This window comes from Saccopteryx bilineata, chromosome 10 (assembly GCF_036850765.1).
Source record: "Saccopteryx bilineata isolate mSacBil1 chromosome 10, mSacBil1_pri_phased_curated, whole genome shotgun sequence".
In the NCBI taxonomy this organism is placed as follows: Eukaryota; Metazoa; Chordata; class Mammalia; order Chiroptera; family Emballonuridae; genus Saccopteryx; species Saccopteryx bilineata.
Genome location: NC_089499.1, coordinates 48,541,195 through 48,559,399, shown reverse-complemented (window position 1 = coordinate 48,559,399; position 18,205 = coordinate 48,541,195). Strand labels below are relative to the sequence as shown.

Here is an 18,205-nt window from a genome sequence, read left to right as displayed (position 1 = left end):
AATAACTACAAAAGAGGATTTGGGTTATTTGTTTCTTATGGATCTTCCGAGATTAGATGAAGTGACTTTATGACTGCCCACAGGGAGTCAAGGTGGGGAAGGTGTCAAATTGGGGAAGTCAGAGGTTTAGGACTCTGTACCTATCCTGCACAGCCATGAAGCAGTCATGCCCACTCTCTTCCAAGCTCATGTAAGGTGCCCTTCATGCATTTACAATGCCAGGCATTGTCCTAAGCATTTTTTGTGCATCACATCTTTGAACTTCAAAAACACCCTGAGGTAATGACTGTGACTGTTCCTAGGAGGAAATTGAGGGTCATAGAATGACACCAATTACCAAAGTCACACAGCTAGCACAGGACTTGAACACTAAAGCTTATGTGATTGATCACCCCACTATACTTCCCCACACTGTTTTTAACTCCCTCAGTTACCAACTTTATAACTTGTTCTCCATGTATGCCTTTGATGCCCACAGTTGTCCTTCCAGCTAGTACTCAGAGTCTTATTATTATTTAAAAAAATTTTTTTAAGCTTGGATTTTTTTAAAAACCAGATGCCCGCATCCTCCACAAAAAAAAAAAAATTAAAAAAATTAAAAAAAAATAAAAAAGAAAAAAAACAGGTATTATAAGCAGATTGTACAAAATTTAGAAATACAAAAGAGCATATGGGCATTTCCTCATCACTCAATTATCTTACGATGCATGAGGTTTAGAAGTCATTAATATTTTTGTTCTTTCATATCTATTACCTATTTTGTTAAAGAATTATTGTTTTTTCCTTTATTGATTTGGTGTCCCTTAGTAAGTTAATTTTTTTCAAGTAAAATTTGCATACATCTTGTTAAGTTTACTAATGCCTAATCTATCTTTTTCCTTTTATAAAGATTTTTTTTCTTTTCCCTCATATTTCCTAACTGGATGTTGTTTTGGCAACAGTTTTAAATCTCCACTCTGGCAGAATTACCGTAGGCTCTCTTGGGAAATATCACATCTGACTTGACTTGGGTTCTAGTTTCTGCCACCAGCTTTCAGGTAAGACCCTTGTGACAGGGATGACATCGGAGTGTCTGGTAGAGAGTATGCTCTGTCCATACAACTAAGCTCCTCTATGATGGGTGCCATGGATACTAAGACAGATCGATGAGGTTATGGATGTTATAAACAACTATAACACTGTATGAATCCAATGCCTTTCATCCACTGTGTGCTATCTGTCCACACCAGGGCAGAGGATGAAAACATAGAGCTTATGATGCTTCAGCCTGAGATCTTTATATAGGCTGATTTTTGGTGTCCTGACAATTGATCACTTTGAGGAAATTGAGGCAGCATTTAATATTATACTTTCTAAAGACATGACACTATTTTCTCCTTAAATTACAAAATGCAATAGGCTATCAGGTGTTCTCCTAGAAAATTGGAATCGTGGGCTGGTGCTGAAATTCATCAATGTTCGTTAGCATTCTCAAGATGTGTTCCACAATATCTAGCCACTAATGTTTCTTAGTGGGATTTGACCCCACCAGCCCAAAGTGGTAATGTACTCACTGATGCACCTTTTCTTGGCTTCCTTGCCTCCCCAGTATCACTTATCCTCTTCCCCACTGATGCTTCCTGGGGTCACCTCTTAAGCAAGCCATTTGTACTCTGCTACTTGGAAACTGACCCCAACACAGCAAAGCATGGGCAGAGTACATTCTCAGAAGAAGGAACATCAGCAAAGGCACAGAGGTACGACAAAGAATGCTTTGTTTGGGGACCAGAAAGAAGCTGAGTATGGCTGCAGAGCAGGTTAAGGAACACTAGAAGATGCACTATAAGGTAGTATAGAGAATAATGAATGTCTGGCTACCCTCTGTAGAGAACAGATAGTGGATTTAGAATGGAATTTCAAAAAATCCCTCAGATGATTCAGAGGTGGGCAGGGGCACTATCTGGGGAACAGGGAGGAAAAAAATCTTTTGTCTCTTCTTGGTACTTCTGCCCAAGGCTCAGGGCTCCAAGCTCTAGCTTTGTACAGCTCTGGGGATCAGGCCTCCTCTACCTGGGTGAGCCTCCTATTTCCCTGCTGAGTTAATAGCTGCTGAGTTTTCATCACCTGTGACGCTTATTGCCTGGGCTGTAGCAGCAGTTGTGGAGGTGGGTGGAGCTCGGTCAACAGCCCATGCACTCTGTTACCAGGCCTAGGACAGCTGTCTGCCCAGCGGCTGCATGGACGGAATTTTCCTTACTGCAGCAGCTGTGTCTTATCATTCGCCACTCGCCTGTCTGCACTCTCAGTGCAGGGCTCATTTGAAGCTTCCTTTTCAGGAGATCATTGATATTCTCATGCTGTTGTTTGCTCCTATAAATAAGGGAATTAAGAGGCATTTGCAGAGGGGGCTGGGGAAGGACCAAGTGCTTTTCCTCTCTGCCTGGATACAGAAATATGTTATTTTTTTTGGATCAGGTTTTTATAAGCAGGTCTGTGCCTTCTTTTCTTTTTCTTTCTTCCCTCCCTCCCTCCCTTCCTTCCTTCCTTCCTTCCTTTTTCATTCCCTCCCTCCCTCCCCACCCCCTTCCAGTCCCTGGACTAAATATTCTTCAGAAATGATTCCATCACAATCTCTGCCCTCAGAAAGATTCTGTCTAATGAAGAAAACAGAATATGACCTAATAATCATAGCATTGCGTGTTAAGTACTATGATTGAGTTATTTATTATTTTAAATATTTGATGAATGAAGAAAGGAAAAATTGGATGAATGTTAGAGCATGAGCAGGGAGGCAGCTTCATGGAGGCAGTGGTGCCTGAGCTGCCTTAGGAAAACTGGTTATAATCACTAGCACCTGTTAGACTCTTTTAGCTTGAATCCTCATGACAATGGTATGAGGTAGATAGCCCTACTCTACAGAGGAAGAAAACCTCATATGGAGATTTGATAAGTTGTCTGAGATTATAAAGCTGCAAACAGTACATACAGTCAGGATTCCAAAACAGTTCTATCTAAACTACAAAGCCTGTGGTTGTTCTACTGAATCGTTCTGCAAAGCATGGGGAAGGGTTATCTCAAGCAGAGGAAATAGTTTGAGCAAGGGCTTGGAGGCATATGAAAGATGACACAGGGCTGATTTTCTGGAACCCTTGGCTGCCATGCTCTCTGAGCCCCAGCACTTTCCAAAGTATTCACTATGACATGTAGAAAAGCAAGTGGCCAGTGATGGTTCAATTCTTCATCCTAAAATTGAGAAGTAAAGTTTGAATCTCAGCTCTTCTAATGACTGACTGTGTGACCTTGGGGAAGTCTCTTTCCCTCTTTGATTCTCTGTTTCATCATTTGTTTCAGTGAAAGTGTGATCCCTATCTTGTGGAGTTGTTGTAAGAATTCAAGGCAATGTGTTAAGCAATCATTATTATCAATCTGTTCAAGGTGACTTTAGGTACCCTGGACTGGCTCATGATGGAGAGATTGGATGAATCATCTGACAAGGGGACTTTTAGATAATTGGATAGGGGATGCCTTCTAACTTCCAAGAAATGAGGATGCTGCTAGAGAACCTACTGTTAGCCTGCTTCAAATGGACCAGATGCTATTTTGGAGATGAGAAAAGACATTCTTTTGACACTGTCAGTGTAGGGAGGGAGAAAATAAAAACCAAGAACTAAGAATACTGACTCACTCGTGATCAGGAACAGAAGACAGGCAAGCCAGCTAGATGTCTTTAGCCCTCCGGAGGTTCTCTAGCCCTGGCAGAGTTCTACAGATGTGCAGGGTGAAGAGGAGGGAATGGAGAGAGTGCTAATGGGCTTTCAAGCTGAATCACACTCCTTAAAACAACAGTCAAGTATTTGACCTTGAACTATGACTCTGTTTTTCTCCCATCTCTGGAGCTGGCTATTTTCAAGAGAAGAAATGGGGCCATCTGCTCGGAGATGGCCCTAACACCAAGGAATCTTCCCCTGGGGACAATTATGCAGGAATTCATATAATGTGGTGTTGGGGTAAGGGTGGGGTTTGGGAAAAGATACTTCTCAATGTATAGATATTTATTTACATTAAGGAGTAATGACATTAATGCCATATGCTATTTCACTAATAAATAGGATATCTTTTTTATTTTTAGCCCAAATCCTCAGATTCCCAACAGAGATATTATAATTATGTTGTCAAAATAAAATCTTTACATGGAATCTCATAGGTCTGGAACCTGTTAATCTCATCCTGACCTCTTCACTTTACCTATGAAAAAATGAGACTCAAAATAAAACTGACTTCAGAATATTACATAGCTCTTAAGCTATTATGTGGTAACCCAGGGATTCAAGTATTTGTCTCCAAATCAGAACATATGTTTAATTATATTTTTCTTTAAAATGATTGCTATCATGAATATGTACCTACCATGTGCCAGACACTGCTGGGCACTATTTATACATGTTCTCATTTAGTTTTCTCAACAATTCTGCAAAAGGAGGATTAACCCTACTTTACAGATATGTAAACGGAGTCTCATAAAAGAAATTGCATGAAATTGCCTTGCTAATAAGTGGCTGAGGCAGAGGATTAACCCATATTGGTCTGATGCTAAAGATCTAATTGGTCCACAATCTGGGAGTAGTTGAGAAGGACAGGGGAGTCAGGGGCTGCCCACTCTTTCTGTAAACACAGCAGTTCATTCACTAGCATCTTGCAAATATCTCTTCCTACCATCTGGGAGGCACCTCCTTGAAGAGGAACTGTACCAGAGGTAGAGGGAGCAGGTTGCCTTCTGCACCAACTTGGTGCAGAAAGCTCAGCCCTGTCCCTGGATTGGGTTGAATGCTAAATAGAAGGAATGCTTTTTGTTTTTCAGTGAAGCAGTGTTTGGACGCTGCTGGAAAACAATCTCTAATGAAATCTTCTGAGTTTCCCAGGTGGAGGAAACCCACTCTGTGCTGTTTATGTGTGCATGACAGAAACATTCTTCTATCACCATGGCAACAGCCAATACGTGAGCATCCTGAAGAGGCCAGAGCTGCTCTGTGGGAAGCTGTGGTCCAAGCTGGGTGGGAGTAGGAGTTGGGTGTATGGAGGGAGAGGTGTCTCGTCAGCTATCGTTTTCTGGCTTGAGGCTAGGTTGTTCCCGGGGCAGGAATATTTATACAGGGTGCCAAACCTCCTGTGTCTGTGGGATTTTGGGCAAAGGGAGATGGCAGGGATACTGTGGAGAGTCCAGGAGGGCATATTATTTCTTCTACAGTTTCTGATAAATGTGTTTATTAGGCAAGTTGCTAATGGATGGCATCTTTCTAAGGGGCCTACTGTATAATCTAATAGGGAATCTCATGGGCTTTGCAGACAACCAAAGACTTTCCAGCTCTGTAACTTTTTAGTTCTAAGATTACTTGCTAGTTGGTGTATCCTCTCTGAAGTCTAATTGCTTCATTGGTAAAAAGGAGATATTTAATGCCTCCCTTATGGGAGATTATATAAGATAACACATGAGCAGTTTCTGGCCTATAGTCAGCATCTAATCAGTTGCAGTTTTTTATGTGTCCCCAATACTGTCAGAGAAATGGAGACTTGGCAAGGGGATCATCTTGGACTCCCTTAGGTCAGGGGCTGACTTAGAATTAGAATTCATGTCACCTGTGTTTCTTCTGAGCACCCCTGCTTTTCTTTCCTCTTCTAAAAGCATCTGTCAGTACACAGTGTTTGCTCCCCAGACTCAGCCCTTGTCTTTCCTGGTTCAGCCTGATAACATCAGGTGCTTATTTCCCCAATGTGGCTCTGCCTAGAGAATCTCACAACACTAGACCTTGGGGATTACCCAGCTCAGCTCCCTCTCCCTCATTTTCCAGGCTAGAAAATGGAACCCTGGAGAGGGAAGATAAGTGTCTTGTTCAAGGTCATCCAGCAAGGTAGAAGACATTAGTTGAAGTGGATGTTGCATTTATTTTAGCAGGTATGACTAAGCCTGGGAGTAGCAGTAGAGAGTCGACCTCGTGCCTTCTATGAATTCTCTGGCATGTGTCACATTGGGATAAAGATATGTGAGAGAAGCCTCTTTTTTTTTTTTTGTATTTTAGTTGTGCTACTGGCGAGTTCTGTGATTCCCCTGGCATCAGATATATTAAGAGCTAGCATTTGCACAGTGCTTTACAGCTTATAAAATATATAAAGAGCTAGCATTTGCACAGTGCTTTACAGCTTATAAAATATACTCATATAATTAATCTTATTTAGTCCTCAAACTAGTCCTTTAAGGTTGTTATAATATTTATCAACATTCTTTTACAGATGAGGAAACTGAGGCTGAAAGTGATTTGTTCAGTTACCCTGAGGCAGATGTAGAAGTTGAATTTACATGTGTGTGACTTCTAATTATAGAAACCTGGCCCCTGACCAGGCGGTGGCGCAGTGGATGGAGCGTCGGACTGGGATGCGGAGGACCCAGGTTCGAGACCCCTGAGGTTGCCAGCTTGAGCGCGGGCTCATCTGGTTTGAGCAAGGCTCACCAGCTTGGACCCAAGGTCGCTGGCTCGAGCAAGGGGTTACTCGGTCTGCTGAAGGCCCATGGTCAAGGCACATATGAGACGGCAATCAATGAACAACTAAGGTGTTGCAATGCGGAACGAAAAACTAATGATTGATGCTTCTCATCTCTCTGTTCCTGTCTGTCCCTGTCTGTCCCTCTCTCTGACTCTCTCTCTGTCTCAGTAAAAAATAAAAAAAATAAAAAAATAAAGAAACCTGGCTCAACTGAAGCCAATACCTTTGGAGAATTCCAGGTTGAGGATATAGCTGTCTTCCATACAGACGTGGAGAAGGAAAACATCCACAGGGCCAGTTGTCAAGAAGGCCCACCTGAAAGGAGATGGCAAACTTTTCATTCATTTGGGTTCTCCACATGACCAGTAACAAGGTGTATAAAAGGAAAAAATAATAAAGCTTTGTCACTTTCAAAGAGTTCCCATATTTCTCATGAGAGGCCCAAGGCAGACCTATCCCTTCCTATTTACATAAGAGGCCCAGAGAACTCAGGAATTTGTTGAAAATTGCAAAGCCAGTTAGTGATAGAGCCAGGCCTTCAAAACCACAGTTTCTGAATCCCAATCTTTTTCTACTTATCTTTAGGGCTGGTGGGTCTGAATGGGGTCCCTGATCCTGAGAAGTGAGCAAGAGCCAAGAGTGGCCTGTTCTAACAAACTTCCTAGATTGGGAGGACACCTAGTCAATAAGTGTTTTGCCAGGTGGCTTCGTGTGCCCGATTTTCTTAAGCCCTTTATTTGAGCTCTGCCTGCAAAAAACACTTCAATCGCTCCTCAGTCTTGTATCCAGTCTTCTTCCCTGTAAGCTTTCTCTGCTGCATTGTTGCTCAAGGGAAGGGAGAAATGAGAGAGGCAATAAAGCATTTAAATTGGTTCTTGATTTTAACACGATACTTTCATTTGCAGTTGCCAGATGTTTATTTGTATTTACAATTCAGTGGGAAGATAAAGATTACACAAGAAAGGATCTCGAAGAGTCCTGGGCTTCTAGAATTGGGAGAGACTTCTGAGATTCTGACAGCTGAATTAGTTAGTTGGTCCCTGAATTATTAAAAGAGGTGGGGGAGACCCCTCCACTCATTGCTCTGAGAGAAATGCCTTCCACCTAGAGATGGGAAATGACTGATTTGGTCTCAGAGGGAAACAGGCAAAAAAAAAAAAAAAAAAAAAAAAAGTTCTAGCTGCAATAGGATTTTATATTTTAAAGCATTTCCAAGTCCTGCTCTCCCTTAATTCCGGGGAAAAAACAGGACATAAAATAGACTAATAGACTAATAGTGCTATATTCTCCCTGTATCTGGTACCTAGATCCACAGGTAAGGATAAGGGACTTAGATTACAGCTCATTAAAAACCCAAGCCCATTTATAATAAAGTATCTCTGAATGCCACAAAGACACTTCTTGGCAAGGACTCAGTGGAACATGTAAAATACTGGTTTAAGCGAATGTGATTTACAGTTGTGCCAACTAATGAAAATTTTCTGATCATATACAACTGATTAATGACCACCATGCCCAATTATAAGAAAATAGTCTGTTTTTTCATGAGTAATATTCTTATTAAGACCTACCAGAAAATAACAATACATTAATGGAATATTTGATAAATTATTTTTAATGGTCTTATGGGCTTCCATTGTATCAATGAAGGAATTTATAGCTAAGCAGTTCTCTGGGAATATTCTAGCACCCAAGATTGGGACAACTTACTATGTGTTAGATGTTTATATTAGGCTTTGTAGATCATTCTGAGGGAAGCAGAAGACAGAATTCCTCACACTAAGGTGCTTGCCAGCTACAAAGAAAGCTGGATAAATACTAACACATAAACACACACACAAGCTTCTCAGAGCTGCAGGTACAAATATTTAGGTGTATACTACATTCAGGTACTATTCCCAGGCTCAAGGAATACAGTCATAATACAGGGAAGGACTTTGCCTTCAAGGAGTAGATCTATACATTCTCATAACTTATCCTGTCCAGCTGCCCTGACTTTGATTGCTATTGCCTCTGTCTTGGTCACCTTCTCCACCTTGTTCTGGTTATCTGAATTCCACCCATTTTATAGGCCTGGGTGCTCCCTCAGCTGTGAAGTCTTTTCCTACACCAAAGATCCTTCTCCTCTGACTCCTTTAACACTCACTGCCTGCTCCATTTTCTGATGACTCACAGACTGCTCTGCTATTGCTGGCTATGTGTTCACATGTTTATGAGTTGTCTTCTTAAGGGCAGAACTGGGTTATCTTCATCCTGAATTTCTTTCATCCTCCAGTGGCTAGCATAATGCCTTGCATGTATTAGGTACTTAAAACATGTTTGCTAATTGTTTGATTTTTTAACTTTTTTAAAAATTTTTATTTATTTATTTTTTTACAGAGACAGAGAGTGAGTCAGAGAGAGGGATAGACAGGGACAGACAGACAGGAATGGAGAGAGATGAGAAGCATCAATCATTAGTTTTCCATTGCACGTTGCAACACCTTAGTTGTTCATTGATTGCTTTCTCATATGTGCCTTGACCGCGGGCCTTCAGCAGACCGAGTAACCCCTTGCTGGAGCCAGCGACCTTGGGTTCGAGCTGGTGGGCTTTTGCTCAAACCAGATGAGCCCGCGCTCAAGCTGGCGACCTCAGAGTCTCGAACCTGGGTCCTCTGCATCCCAGTCCGAAGCTCTATCCATTGCACCACCGCCTGGTCAGGCTGATTTTTTAACTTTTTATACATACATTATATGCTTAATGGTTAGGGGAATTACTTAGTGAAATATAAAGCATCCACCTGGAATGCTGAGGTCACTGGTTCAAAACCCTGGGCTTGCCCGGTCAAGGCACATATGGGAGTTGATGCTTTTTGCTCCTCTCTCCTTCTCTCTCTCTCTCCCCTTTCTAAAATGAATAAATAAAAGTTAAAAAAATGATAACCTAATCATCAAAAAAAAAGGAAGTGTTAGTGTCTGATATCCTATCATTAGAGATTCATGCCTTTGGATTCCTCTGATTCTCTAAAAAATACTAGGAAGGCAATGAATTTAGTTTATTAGTGACTTATAAGCTTTATTCTCCAATAGACACAAGAACTGAGTTGGGTAAGATTACAGTTTAATTATAAAATAGCAAGAACTGAGTTGGGTAAGAGCACAGTTTAATTCTAAAATAGCTGAGACCTTATTATGTGTCAGGCACTGTTCTTAATGTTGGGGTCCAAAGATGAATAAGACACAACTCTATCCTTGAAAAGTTTACATTCTAGTTACCAGAATATTGTATTATTATTTCTTCAGGGGCTATGAAAAAGCCAAGCACAGGTGATAAAACACTTAGCTCACTCTGTAAGACTGAGGGAAGGCTCCCTTGAGGAGTCATCAACTAGCATTTCTTCAGGCTTTCTTTGCTTGAGTGCTTTCCCCACTTCTCTGCTGGTAAACTCTTGCAGCTGCCTCAAGACCCATCTCAAATGTCACCTCCTCTGAGAAGCCATCCCTAACCCTCACAAGCAGAATGAATCCCTTACTCGTTGGTGCTCCTAAACCACCTTACCCAGCTGAATTATAACATTTGCCACATCTTATTGCGGATAATTGTTCCCATGTCTATCCTCCCCACTTTCTAGCTCACGTAGATTGCAAACTTCCCACAGACAGGGGCCACTTCCCATTCATATCAGTCTATTTAGCTCTTATTGCTGCTGGGCACATGGTAGATGGGAAGACCAGTGTATTATTATAGTTGATTGGTGACTTCTCACACGTCACTGGGTGTGTGGCTCAGAGCAGAACTGTGCATCTCCAGGTTCCAAGTTGAGTGCCAGCTAGGATGTAGAAAGCCAGAACTGCCTGCCAATATTAGTGGCAAGCTGCTCATTGATTCCATGCAGCCCTCTAAATAATTACTGAGAACTAGTTGAAATAAGAATCCAGCCACCATTACTAGAATACCTACTGAGTGCCAGCTGCTTAACATACATGATCTCATTTACTCTGTGTAACAACTTTGAAAAGTTATTTCTTTTTATCAGCTGAGGAAAAGAGGCTCAGAGTGCTAATTTGTCCAAGGTCACATATCCAAAGACACCTAGAGTGATTTGAAAGTAAAGTGCAACTGCTATGTCTTGTTCCACTACAACACAGGGATTAAGTATATCTCACTAGAAATGAAAACAAAGGTCCTGGCAGAGATCACACAAGATTCAGGGCATGCACATGGAAAAGTGGTAATCAAAAGTTCAGGCAGAACTGGAAAAGATGAAGAGATGGCCTTCTTGGGACTACATCAGATACATCAAAGCCTGTTAAGAGAACCGAATACAGAAGGGGTGGGGAGCCTTAGATATGCCATTTGGGAGTAATGTGTGTGTTTGTGTGCACTTCCAGATTTACACATGGTTTTTTCTCTGGTCGATAGAAAGGGGAGAGGAGTACAAGTTCTTTGGTGAGCCATTCTCAAGTGCAACCGTTGAAAATGCGCCCCACATATCCTTCTAAGACTGGGTGAGGAAAATCGATTCACCCCTCCTCTCCAAAGTAGAGATGACTCTTTGCTTGCCTACTGGTACTTGTCTCTACTATCTTGGAGTACGGGTGTCGCCTACTGGTACTTGTCTCTACTATCTTGGAGTACGGGTGTCGCCTACTGGTACTTGTCTCTACTATCTTGGAGTATGGGTGTCGCCTACTGGTACTTGTCTCTACTATCTTGGAGTATGGGTGTCGGGGAATGTTTTTATCCCCCAGTATTGAGGAAGGGAGTGTAGTTTTTTCCATTTCACCATAGGGCGTGTGTGTGTGTGTGTGTGTGTGTGTGTGTGTTAGTGGGGACAAATTATTCCTTCCACACTTGAGGGTTGGAGAGGAAGGGAGGTGGTTCTTTTCCTTCTCATTACAGCGTGTGTGTGTGCACACAGAATGGCTCCTTTCTCACCTCAGGTCAGGGATGCTAACAGTTCTTCTCTTCCCTGCGAAGAGTGATGAGAGTTTCTTTCACCTTCATCTCTAGTGGAACATGACTCTTTTCTGTCCAACCAAAAGGTGGTACGGGCTTTAGGCTCTCTTTTCCCTATTCTTGGGGACCAGAACGGGCTCCCACGTCCTCCCCACGGAGCCACGCTCAGGTTGCAGGAGGCCTGGCGCTCCGCGACCAGGTCCGCAGACTCAGGAGGCCGGCGGGTGCGCAGGCGGCGAGTCGGGGGCGGTGCCGGCTCTGCGGCGCGGGGCGGGGCGATCGCCCCTGGCCCCGCCCATTCTCTGGCGCTAAGCTGCGCGTCGCCTGGCCCGCCCGGCCCCGTCTGCCGCGGCTGTTTGCTGGGCTCGCACTCCTGGGACCGAGCATCAGCCCCCTCGGTCGCGTCAGCCCCCTCGGTCGCGTCAGCCCCCTAGGTCGCGTCAGCCGCCTCAGCCGCCTCAGCCCGGCAGCCACCGCCTCAGTCTCGCCCTCCGCGCCCCCAGCCCCTCAAGCCAGATGATGAACTTCCTGCGGCGCAGGCTGTCGGACAGCAGCTTCATCGCCAACCTGCCCAATGGCTACATGACCGACCTACAGCGGCCTGAGCCCCAGCAGCCACCGCCGCCGCCCCCTGGCCCGGGCGCGGCCTCAGCCTCGTCGGCGACCCCAGCCGCCTCGCCAGGCCCCGAGCGGAGGCCGCCGCAGGTCCCCGCGCCCGCGCCGCAGCCTGCGCCGCAGGCGGCTTCGGCGCCGTCGGTGGGCAGCAGCTTCTTCAGCTCGCTGTCCCAAGCCGTGAAGCAGACGGCCGCCTCGGCCGGCCTCGTGGACGCGCCCGTACCGCCGCCCGCCGCCTCCAGGAAAGCCAAGGTGCTGCTGGTCGTCGACGAGCCGCACACCGACTGGTAGGTGCCCGCCGGCCGCCGCCGCGGCTGCTAGGAGCTCCCGGGGTCTGTCGGGGCAGCTGGGGCCGCCGAACAGATGGCCCCGGGGCGCCAGGGAAACAACTCCAACCAATAAAGAGGAGGGTCTGAGTGGTCCGGCCGCGAGGAGGTGGGGATGAGCGCGGAGGGGCGAATATTTGTAGGAAGGGGGGCGGCATTGATCGCCTGGAAAGGTTAAACCCTGAGGTAAAAGATTTTCTCGATTGTTTCAAATCCTCCAAGACACGTAAACGAAGGAGCTACTTTATGCAACAGGGAAGAGCCTTGAGAAATAGAGTTGTTTTTGAGGGGGGGACAGAGGGGACAGACCTCAGCCTAGGCACAGAAAAAATGAGGTAAAAACGGTCCCAGATCGGACATTTAAAACTAATAAACGGCTGTCCTTTATGAAACACGAGTGAATTTGAAAAGGGAATGAGTATTTTATGGGGAGAGGGGGAGAGGCCCAGTGGGGGCGGATATCAATATTGACTTCCAGGTTGATCAGATCCCAGATGTGGAAGCACAGGTGTACGTGGTGAGCTTGTTCCAGTGCAGCACGGGCTCAAGTCCGTTTAAGATGAATGGAATTCTGGTATTTTGTGCAGCAGGAAGGGGTTTATGGATATTTTTGGTTTTGGTATGTGTGGGGGGAGTGCAAGTGATGGTGGCTTTTTCCAGCTGTAAACGTGATGAACGAAGTAAAAAAAATCTGGATGATGAAAGGACCACAAATAAAAAGATCTGCCTTAATGGAGTAGATAGGGAACTTCAATAATAGTTATTAAATATATTTATGATAATACTTATTATTATTAAGGGGTATTCCAACTTAGAATGGGAAGGCTGGGGGGAAAAATCTTACTTGTAGTTGGTAAAAGCAGGCATGATACTCATTTAAGACAAATCAATGAAAAGAAGTTGTTTTATGTAGAAGGAAGTTGACCAAGGGATTGAAGGTTGGGGTGGGTGCTGATGGTGGAATTGATTGGAGAAGGGTTTAAGGAAATGAAGAGGCCAGAAATCTGGGTTGCCTTTTTCTGGAATATGGGAAGGGGTGTTTTTGTTTTTCTTTCTCACTGGAATTGAGGTTGGAAACTAGACCTGAGTGTTTTCTCCAAAGAGGGAGACACAGAGGGACCAAATAGCTGTTTATCTCCATTCCCTCTTTTGGCTGCCTCACTGCTTTTCTCTTTATCATTTTCTCACTGGGAGACCCAGAAGGAGAGAGCGCCAGAGTGGGTATGATGGAAGTGAGATGAAAATGTGGAGATACCCTCCTGCTGGCCCCTAATGTGACCGTTCTGAATAGTCATTAGGGCGACTTCTGTAGTTGGCTTTTTCTTAAGGCAGTGGAGTAGAAAATCTGAAGGGACCTTTGTTAGGAAATGAAAAGGAACAAGCAAGAATGTAATAGGGAAACTATAAGAGTATGAGTGATGGTGCCATTGACAGCCCCCTAGGAGAATTACTCTGTTTAAATCAACAAGTGCTTATTAGTGGGAAGGGAAGGTAACTAAGTTTTATTGAGCATCTCTTATACACCAAACCCTGTACTGGGTGCCCTGATATATATCTCATTGAATTCTCACCACCAATTGAGGCTTAGCAAAACTAAATAATGTTTTTGCAAATGATAGAACCAGGATTTGAATTTAGGCCCATTTTACCCTACTGTTGCCACTGCACTGCTTCACTATTACCTCATTATTATTATTATTATGTTATTAGCAATATTAATAATAGGCTCTCTCTAGGGGCTGGACAAAGTAGGGGCCTTACCAAGAACTCACACTCAAATTTGGGAGACAAAATGGAAACATGAAACATTTAATAGAAAGGAAGCTAGAATTACTAGTTTAGACATTCAATAAATGGACGGATTAGTGAGGGCTGGAGTTACTGGAGAAAGTATCACAAAAGAGAAATTTTGAAGGAAGGCCAGGAAAAGAAGGGGAGAAGTGGGAATGACATTGGCGCTTCATTTTTCTATGCAAGAATCTAATCCTCTAGCACCTTGGCCTGATTTGTCCAGTTGAAGGTATATGTTTGGGGTCTAGTTACTGGTTAGATTCCCTCAGGTAGAAAGATACTCATTTGTATGGCTATGATGAGGCTGCTGTAGATTTGTATTTAGTTCAGTTTCAAGTGGCATGAGATTGGAAACTTTCTTTGGATACTGTTATTTTCTAGGAAAACTGCCTGACATGAACCAGAGAATTTGCCTTGCCCTGGAGACTAGACTTCTGAGGGAAGTTACGGAAGCCACTTTCTTATGGGCTGACTTCCAACTGATTTTCCCTGAAGTAATATTGACTTATTAAAAATCATAAACCTAGTTTGAGTCTAGTGCTTGACAGCACTTCTGTGCTTCTGTGTTTCTGTGCTTAATAAATAACAATTCTCAGAATTACAGTTTGTCTTTTAATGTGTCTAAATTTGTTAAAAACATCTTGGTTAAATATTGATGAATGGTTTTATTGAGGGTCTTTGAGTTAAGGAGCAGGTATCTGGTATGACAAGCACAGTGACTTAAAGGTGTTCTTTGCTCTGAAGGCTGATTTTAGTAAATTAGTTTCACAGTTTAAACTACCTAGATAGAGCCTGACCTGTGGTGGTGCAGTGGGTAAAGCGTCAACCTGGAAACGCTGAGGTTGCCGGTTCAAACCCTGGGCTTGCCTGGTCAAGGCACATATGGGAGTTGATGCTTCCAGCTCCTCCCCCCTTCTCTCTCTCTGTCTCACTCTCCTCTCTAAAAATGAATAAATAAATAAAAAAATAAAAAAATAAAAAAAAAACCACAAAGTGAAAAAAAAAACAAAAAAACAAACAAACAAACAAAAAAACTACCTAGATAGTATTCACTGAGTAGGTGTCATTATATGCCCAATATTATTTTCCCAGTACTTGAAGAGGAAGTCAGAGTATAGCCTCTCAGTAGAATTTAAGAATATTGATCCCATCTGAATTATAGAATGCTAAAATAAAATATTGTTAAAATAATTGGAGATTTAAAAGGAGTTATTAAAATAGCCTCTCAGAGCAGCCTTAATGCACAGCAGATTCCTTTGAATTTCTATCAGTGTAATTGTGGTCAGTGGAATTTGGGAACCTTACCACTGACTAAGTTATTTGGGAAAGTGGAGGGTGTTTCACTTTCTTTTGCTTGAAATGTGCTTTTTTTTTGGTTGCCTTAGATCCTTAGATTAATTACACACTAAAGGATCATTTTAAAAATGTATGTTTCACTAAAAAATGAAATCAAGCTCATTATATACCTTACTAGTAATTATTAATATAGTTGATATATATGTAAACCACTGTTTATATATGTGTGTATTTTCAGGGTATGTGTATATATATATACTGTGTGCTATTATACACACACACTCACACACTCTCACACATATATCATGATGTACACACATACACATATCCTGAAAATGCATCTTCTTTTAAGGCTCATACATAAATTTGAAGTATACTGCTTGAATAAATGACATTTGTGCTTAAATGAGAAACAAGCATCCATTTGTATATGTTTTTATGTTTTGTTTTGTTTTTTTATTCTGTGAAGAGGTAAGTTTTCTTTCTGATTCCTCCCTGCCTGTCTTCCAGTGATTCCAATCCCAGGAACCAAGTGAGTTTTTTTATCCTGGCATGTCTCCATGGTTTTTTTTTTTTTTTTTTTTTAAGATTTTATTTATTCATTTTAGAGAGAGAAGGGAGAGAGAAGCAGAAAGCATCAACTCCCATATGTACCTTGACCAGGGAAGCCCAGGGTTTCCTACCGGTGACCTCAGTCTTCCAGGTCAATTCTTCTACCCACTGTACCACCGCAGGTCAGGCCATGGTTTTTTGTTTTTGTTTTTTTAATGTGACAGAGAGAAGGACAGACAGACAGGAAGGGAGAGAGATGAGAAGCATCAATTATTTGTTGCAGCACCTTAGTTGTTCATTGATTGCTTTCTCATATGTGCCTTGACTGGAGGCTTCAGTAGAGTGAGTGACCCCCTTGCTCAAGCCATTGACCTTTGGGCTCAAGCCAGTGAGCCCGGGCTCAAGCCAGATGAGTTCGTGTTCAAGCTGGTGACCTTGGGGTTTTGAAGCTGGGTCCTCTGCGTCCTGGTCTGACGCTCTATCCACTGCACCACTGCCTGCTCAGGTTATGCCTCCCTGTTTTATTTGAAATTTGTACAGCACAGGCATTCTAAAGCTAATCTAGATTATCCAGAGACTGCAGGTATGACAAATCCACAGATGTTTATTGAGTACCTTTGCTGTATAGGGTATATATGCTAAGAAAAATAAGACATTGTATCTGTTTTCTAAGATCTTTCCAATTGGTAGATAAGATGAATACATGTTTTAAAAGCTTACTAAAAACTATTCCTTTTATTCATAGTATGGCCCTTGGATCAACAACATTGGCATAAACCAGGAGCTTTATTTTATAAATGCTTTTAAAATTTTATTTTTATTTTTTTCCCTTTTTTTAGTATTTTCTGAAGTTGGAAATGGGGAGGCAGTCAGACAGACTTCTGCATGCGCCCCACTGGGATCCACCCAGCATGCCCACCAGGGGGCAATGCTCCACCCATCCAGGGCGTTGCTCTGTTGCAACCAGAGCCATTCTAGCGCCTGAGGCAGAGGCCATGGAGCCATCCTCAGTTCCCCGGGCCAACTTTGCTCCAGTGGAGCCTTGGCTGCGGGAGGGGAAGAGAGAGACAGAGAGGAAGGAGAGAGGGAGGGTGTGGAGAAGTGGAGAAGCAGATGGGCACTTCTCCTGTGTGCCCTGGCTGGGAATCGAACCCGGGACTCCAGCATGCCAGGCCAATGCTCTACCACTGAGCCAACCGGCCAGGGCCTAAAATTTTTTTATTAACATTTATTAGAGAGGAGAGAGAGAGAGAGAAAAAGGAGGGAGAAGCAGGAAGCACCAACTCATAATAGTTGCTTTCTGCATGTTCTTTGACCAGGCAAGCCTAAGGCTTCAAACCGGGGACCTCAGCATTCCAGATTGATTGACACTCTATCCACTGTGCCACCACTGGTCAGGCAAACCAGGAGCTTTTTGACTTACAATGATCAGGTCTCACCTGTGCCTACTGAATAATAATATAGTTAAATAAGATCTCCAGGTACTTACATGCATATTAAAGATGCATTGAACTAAAATGAATGTGATTAGTGCTAAAGATGTGGCAACACTAACTACTAATATTTATTGAATAACTACTATATTCCAGATGTGTTACTATATTCCAGATATTACAAATATCATTTAATCTCTATCACAGCAATGAAGTTCTATAGAAATTTAAAAGAGTGAGAGATGGGCTGACCTGTGGTGGTATAGTGGATGAGGCATCAACCTGGAATGCTGATGTCCCTACTTTGAAGCTCTGGGCTTGCCTGGTCAAGGCACATATGAGAAGCAGCTAGAAATTTAAGCTTCCTGCTCCCCCAACACCTTTCTCTCTCTGTTCTCTCTATAATCAATAAATAAAATCTTAAAAAAAAATTAAAGAGTGAGAGATGGAAGTAGGCTAGTATGGGAAAGGGACTGTTTAATGGAAGCAGTGAGATTTGAACTGAGCCTTAAAGAATTTGAATCAAGAGGGAGATAGGTTTGGCTCACTCCAGACAATGGGTAGTATAAGGAAGGTGCAGTGGCAGAAAAGAGGGAGACAATGAAGAGTCTGGAATTATGCATTAGCCAGGTAGCACCTGTTTCTATTCTTGTCAGTCTTTTCACATTTCATTGAGAATAGGACAGTTCAGAGTGAAGGGATCTGGACCAGTGCTTATGAGTGGCTCTAGAAAAATA

The 18,205-nt window shown here is 43.0% G+C and overlaps 1 protein-coding gene across 1 annotated transcript in view; it reads left to right on the top strand.

The window, feature by feature from the left end:
* Positions 1 to 11,791: 11,791 nt before the first annotated feature.
* Positions 11,792 to 18,205, top strand: part of SYN2 (synapsin II) — a 237,620-nt gene continuing 231,206 nt past the window's right edge. The window contains exon 1 of the mRNA XM_066245801.1: positions 11,792 to 12,357. Coding sequence (XP_066101898.1) covers positions 11,972 to 12,357 — 386 coding nt within the window. The 5' untranslated portion in view covers positions 11,792 to 11,971. The remainder of the gene's footprint in view (positions 12,358 to 18,205) is intronic.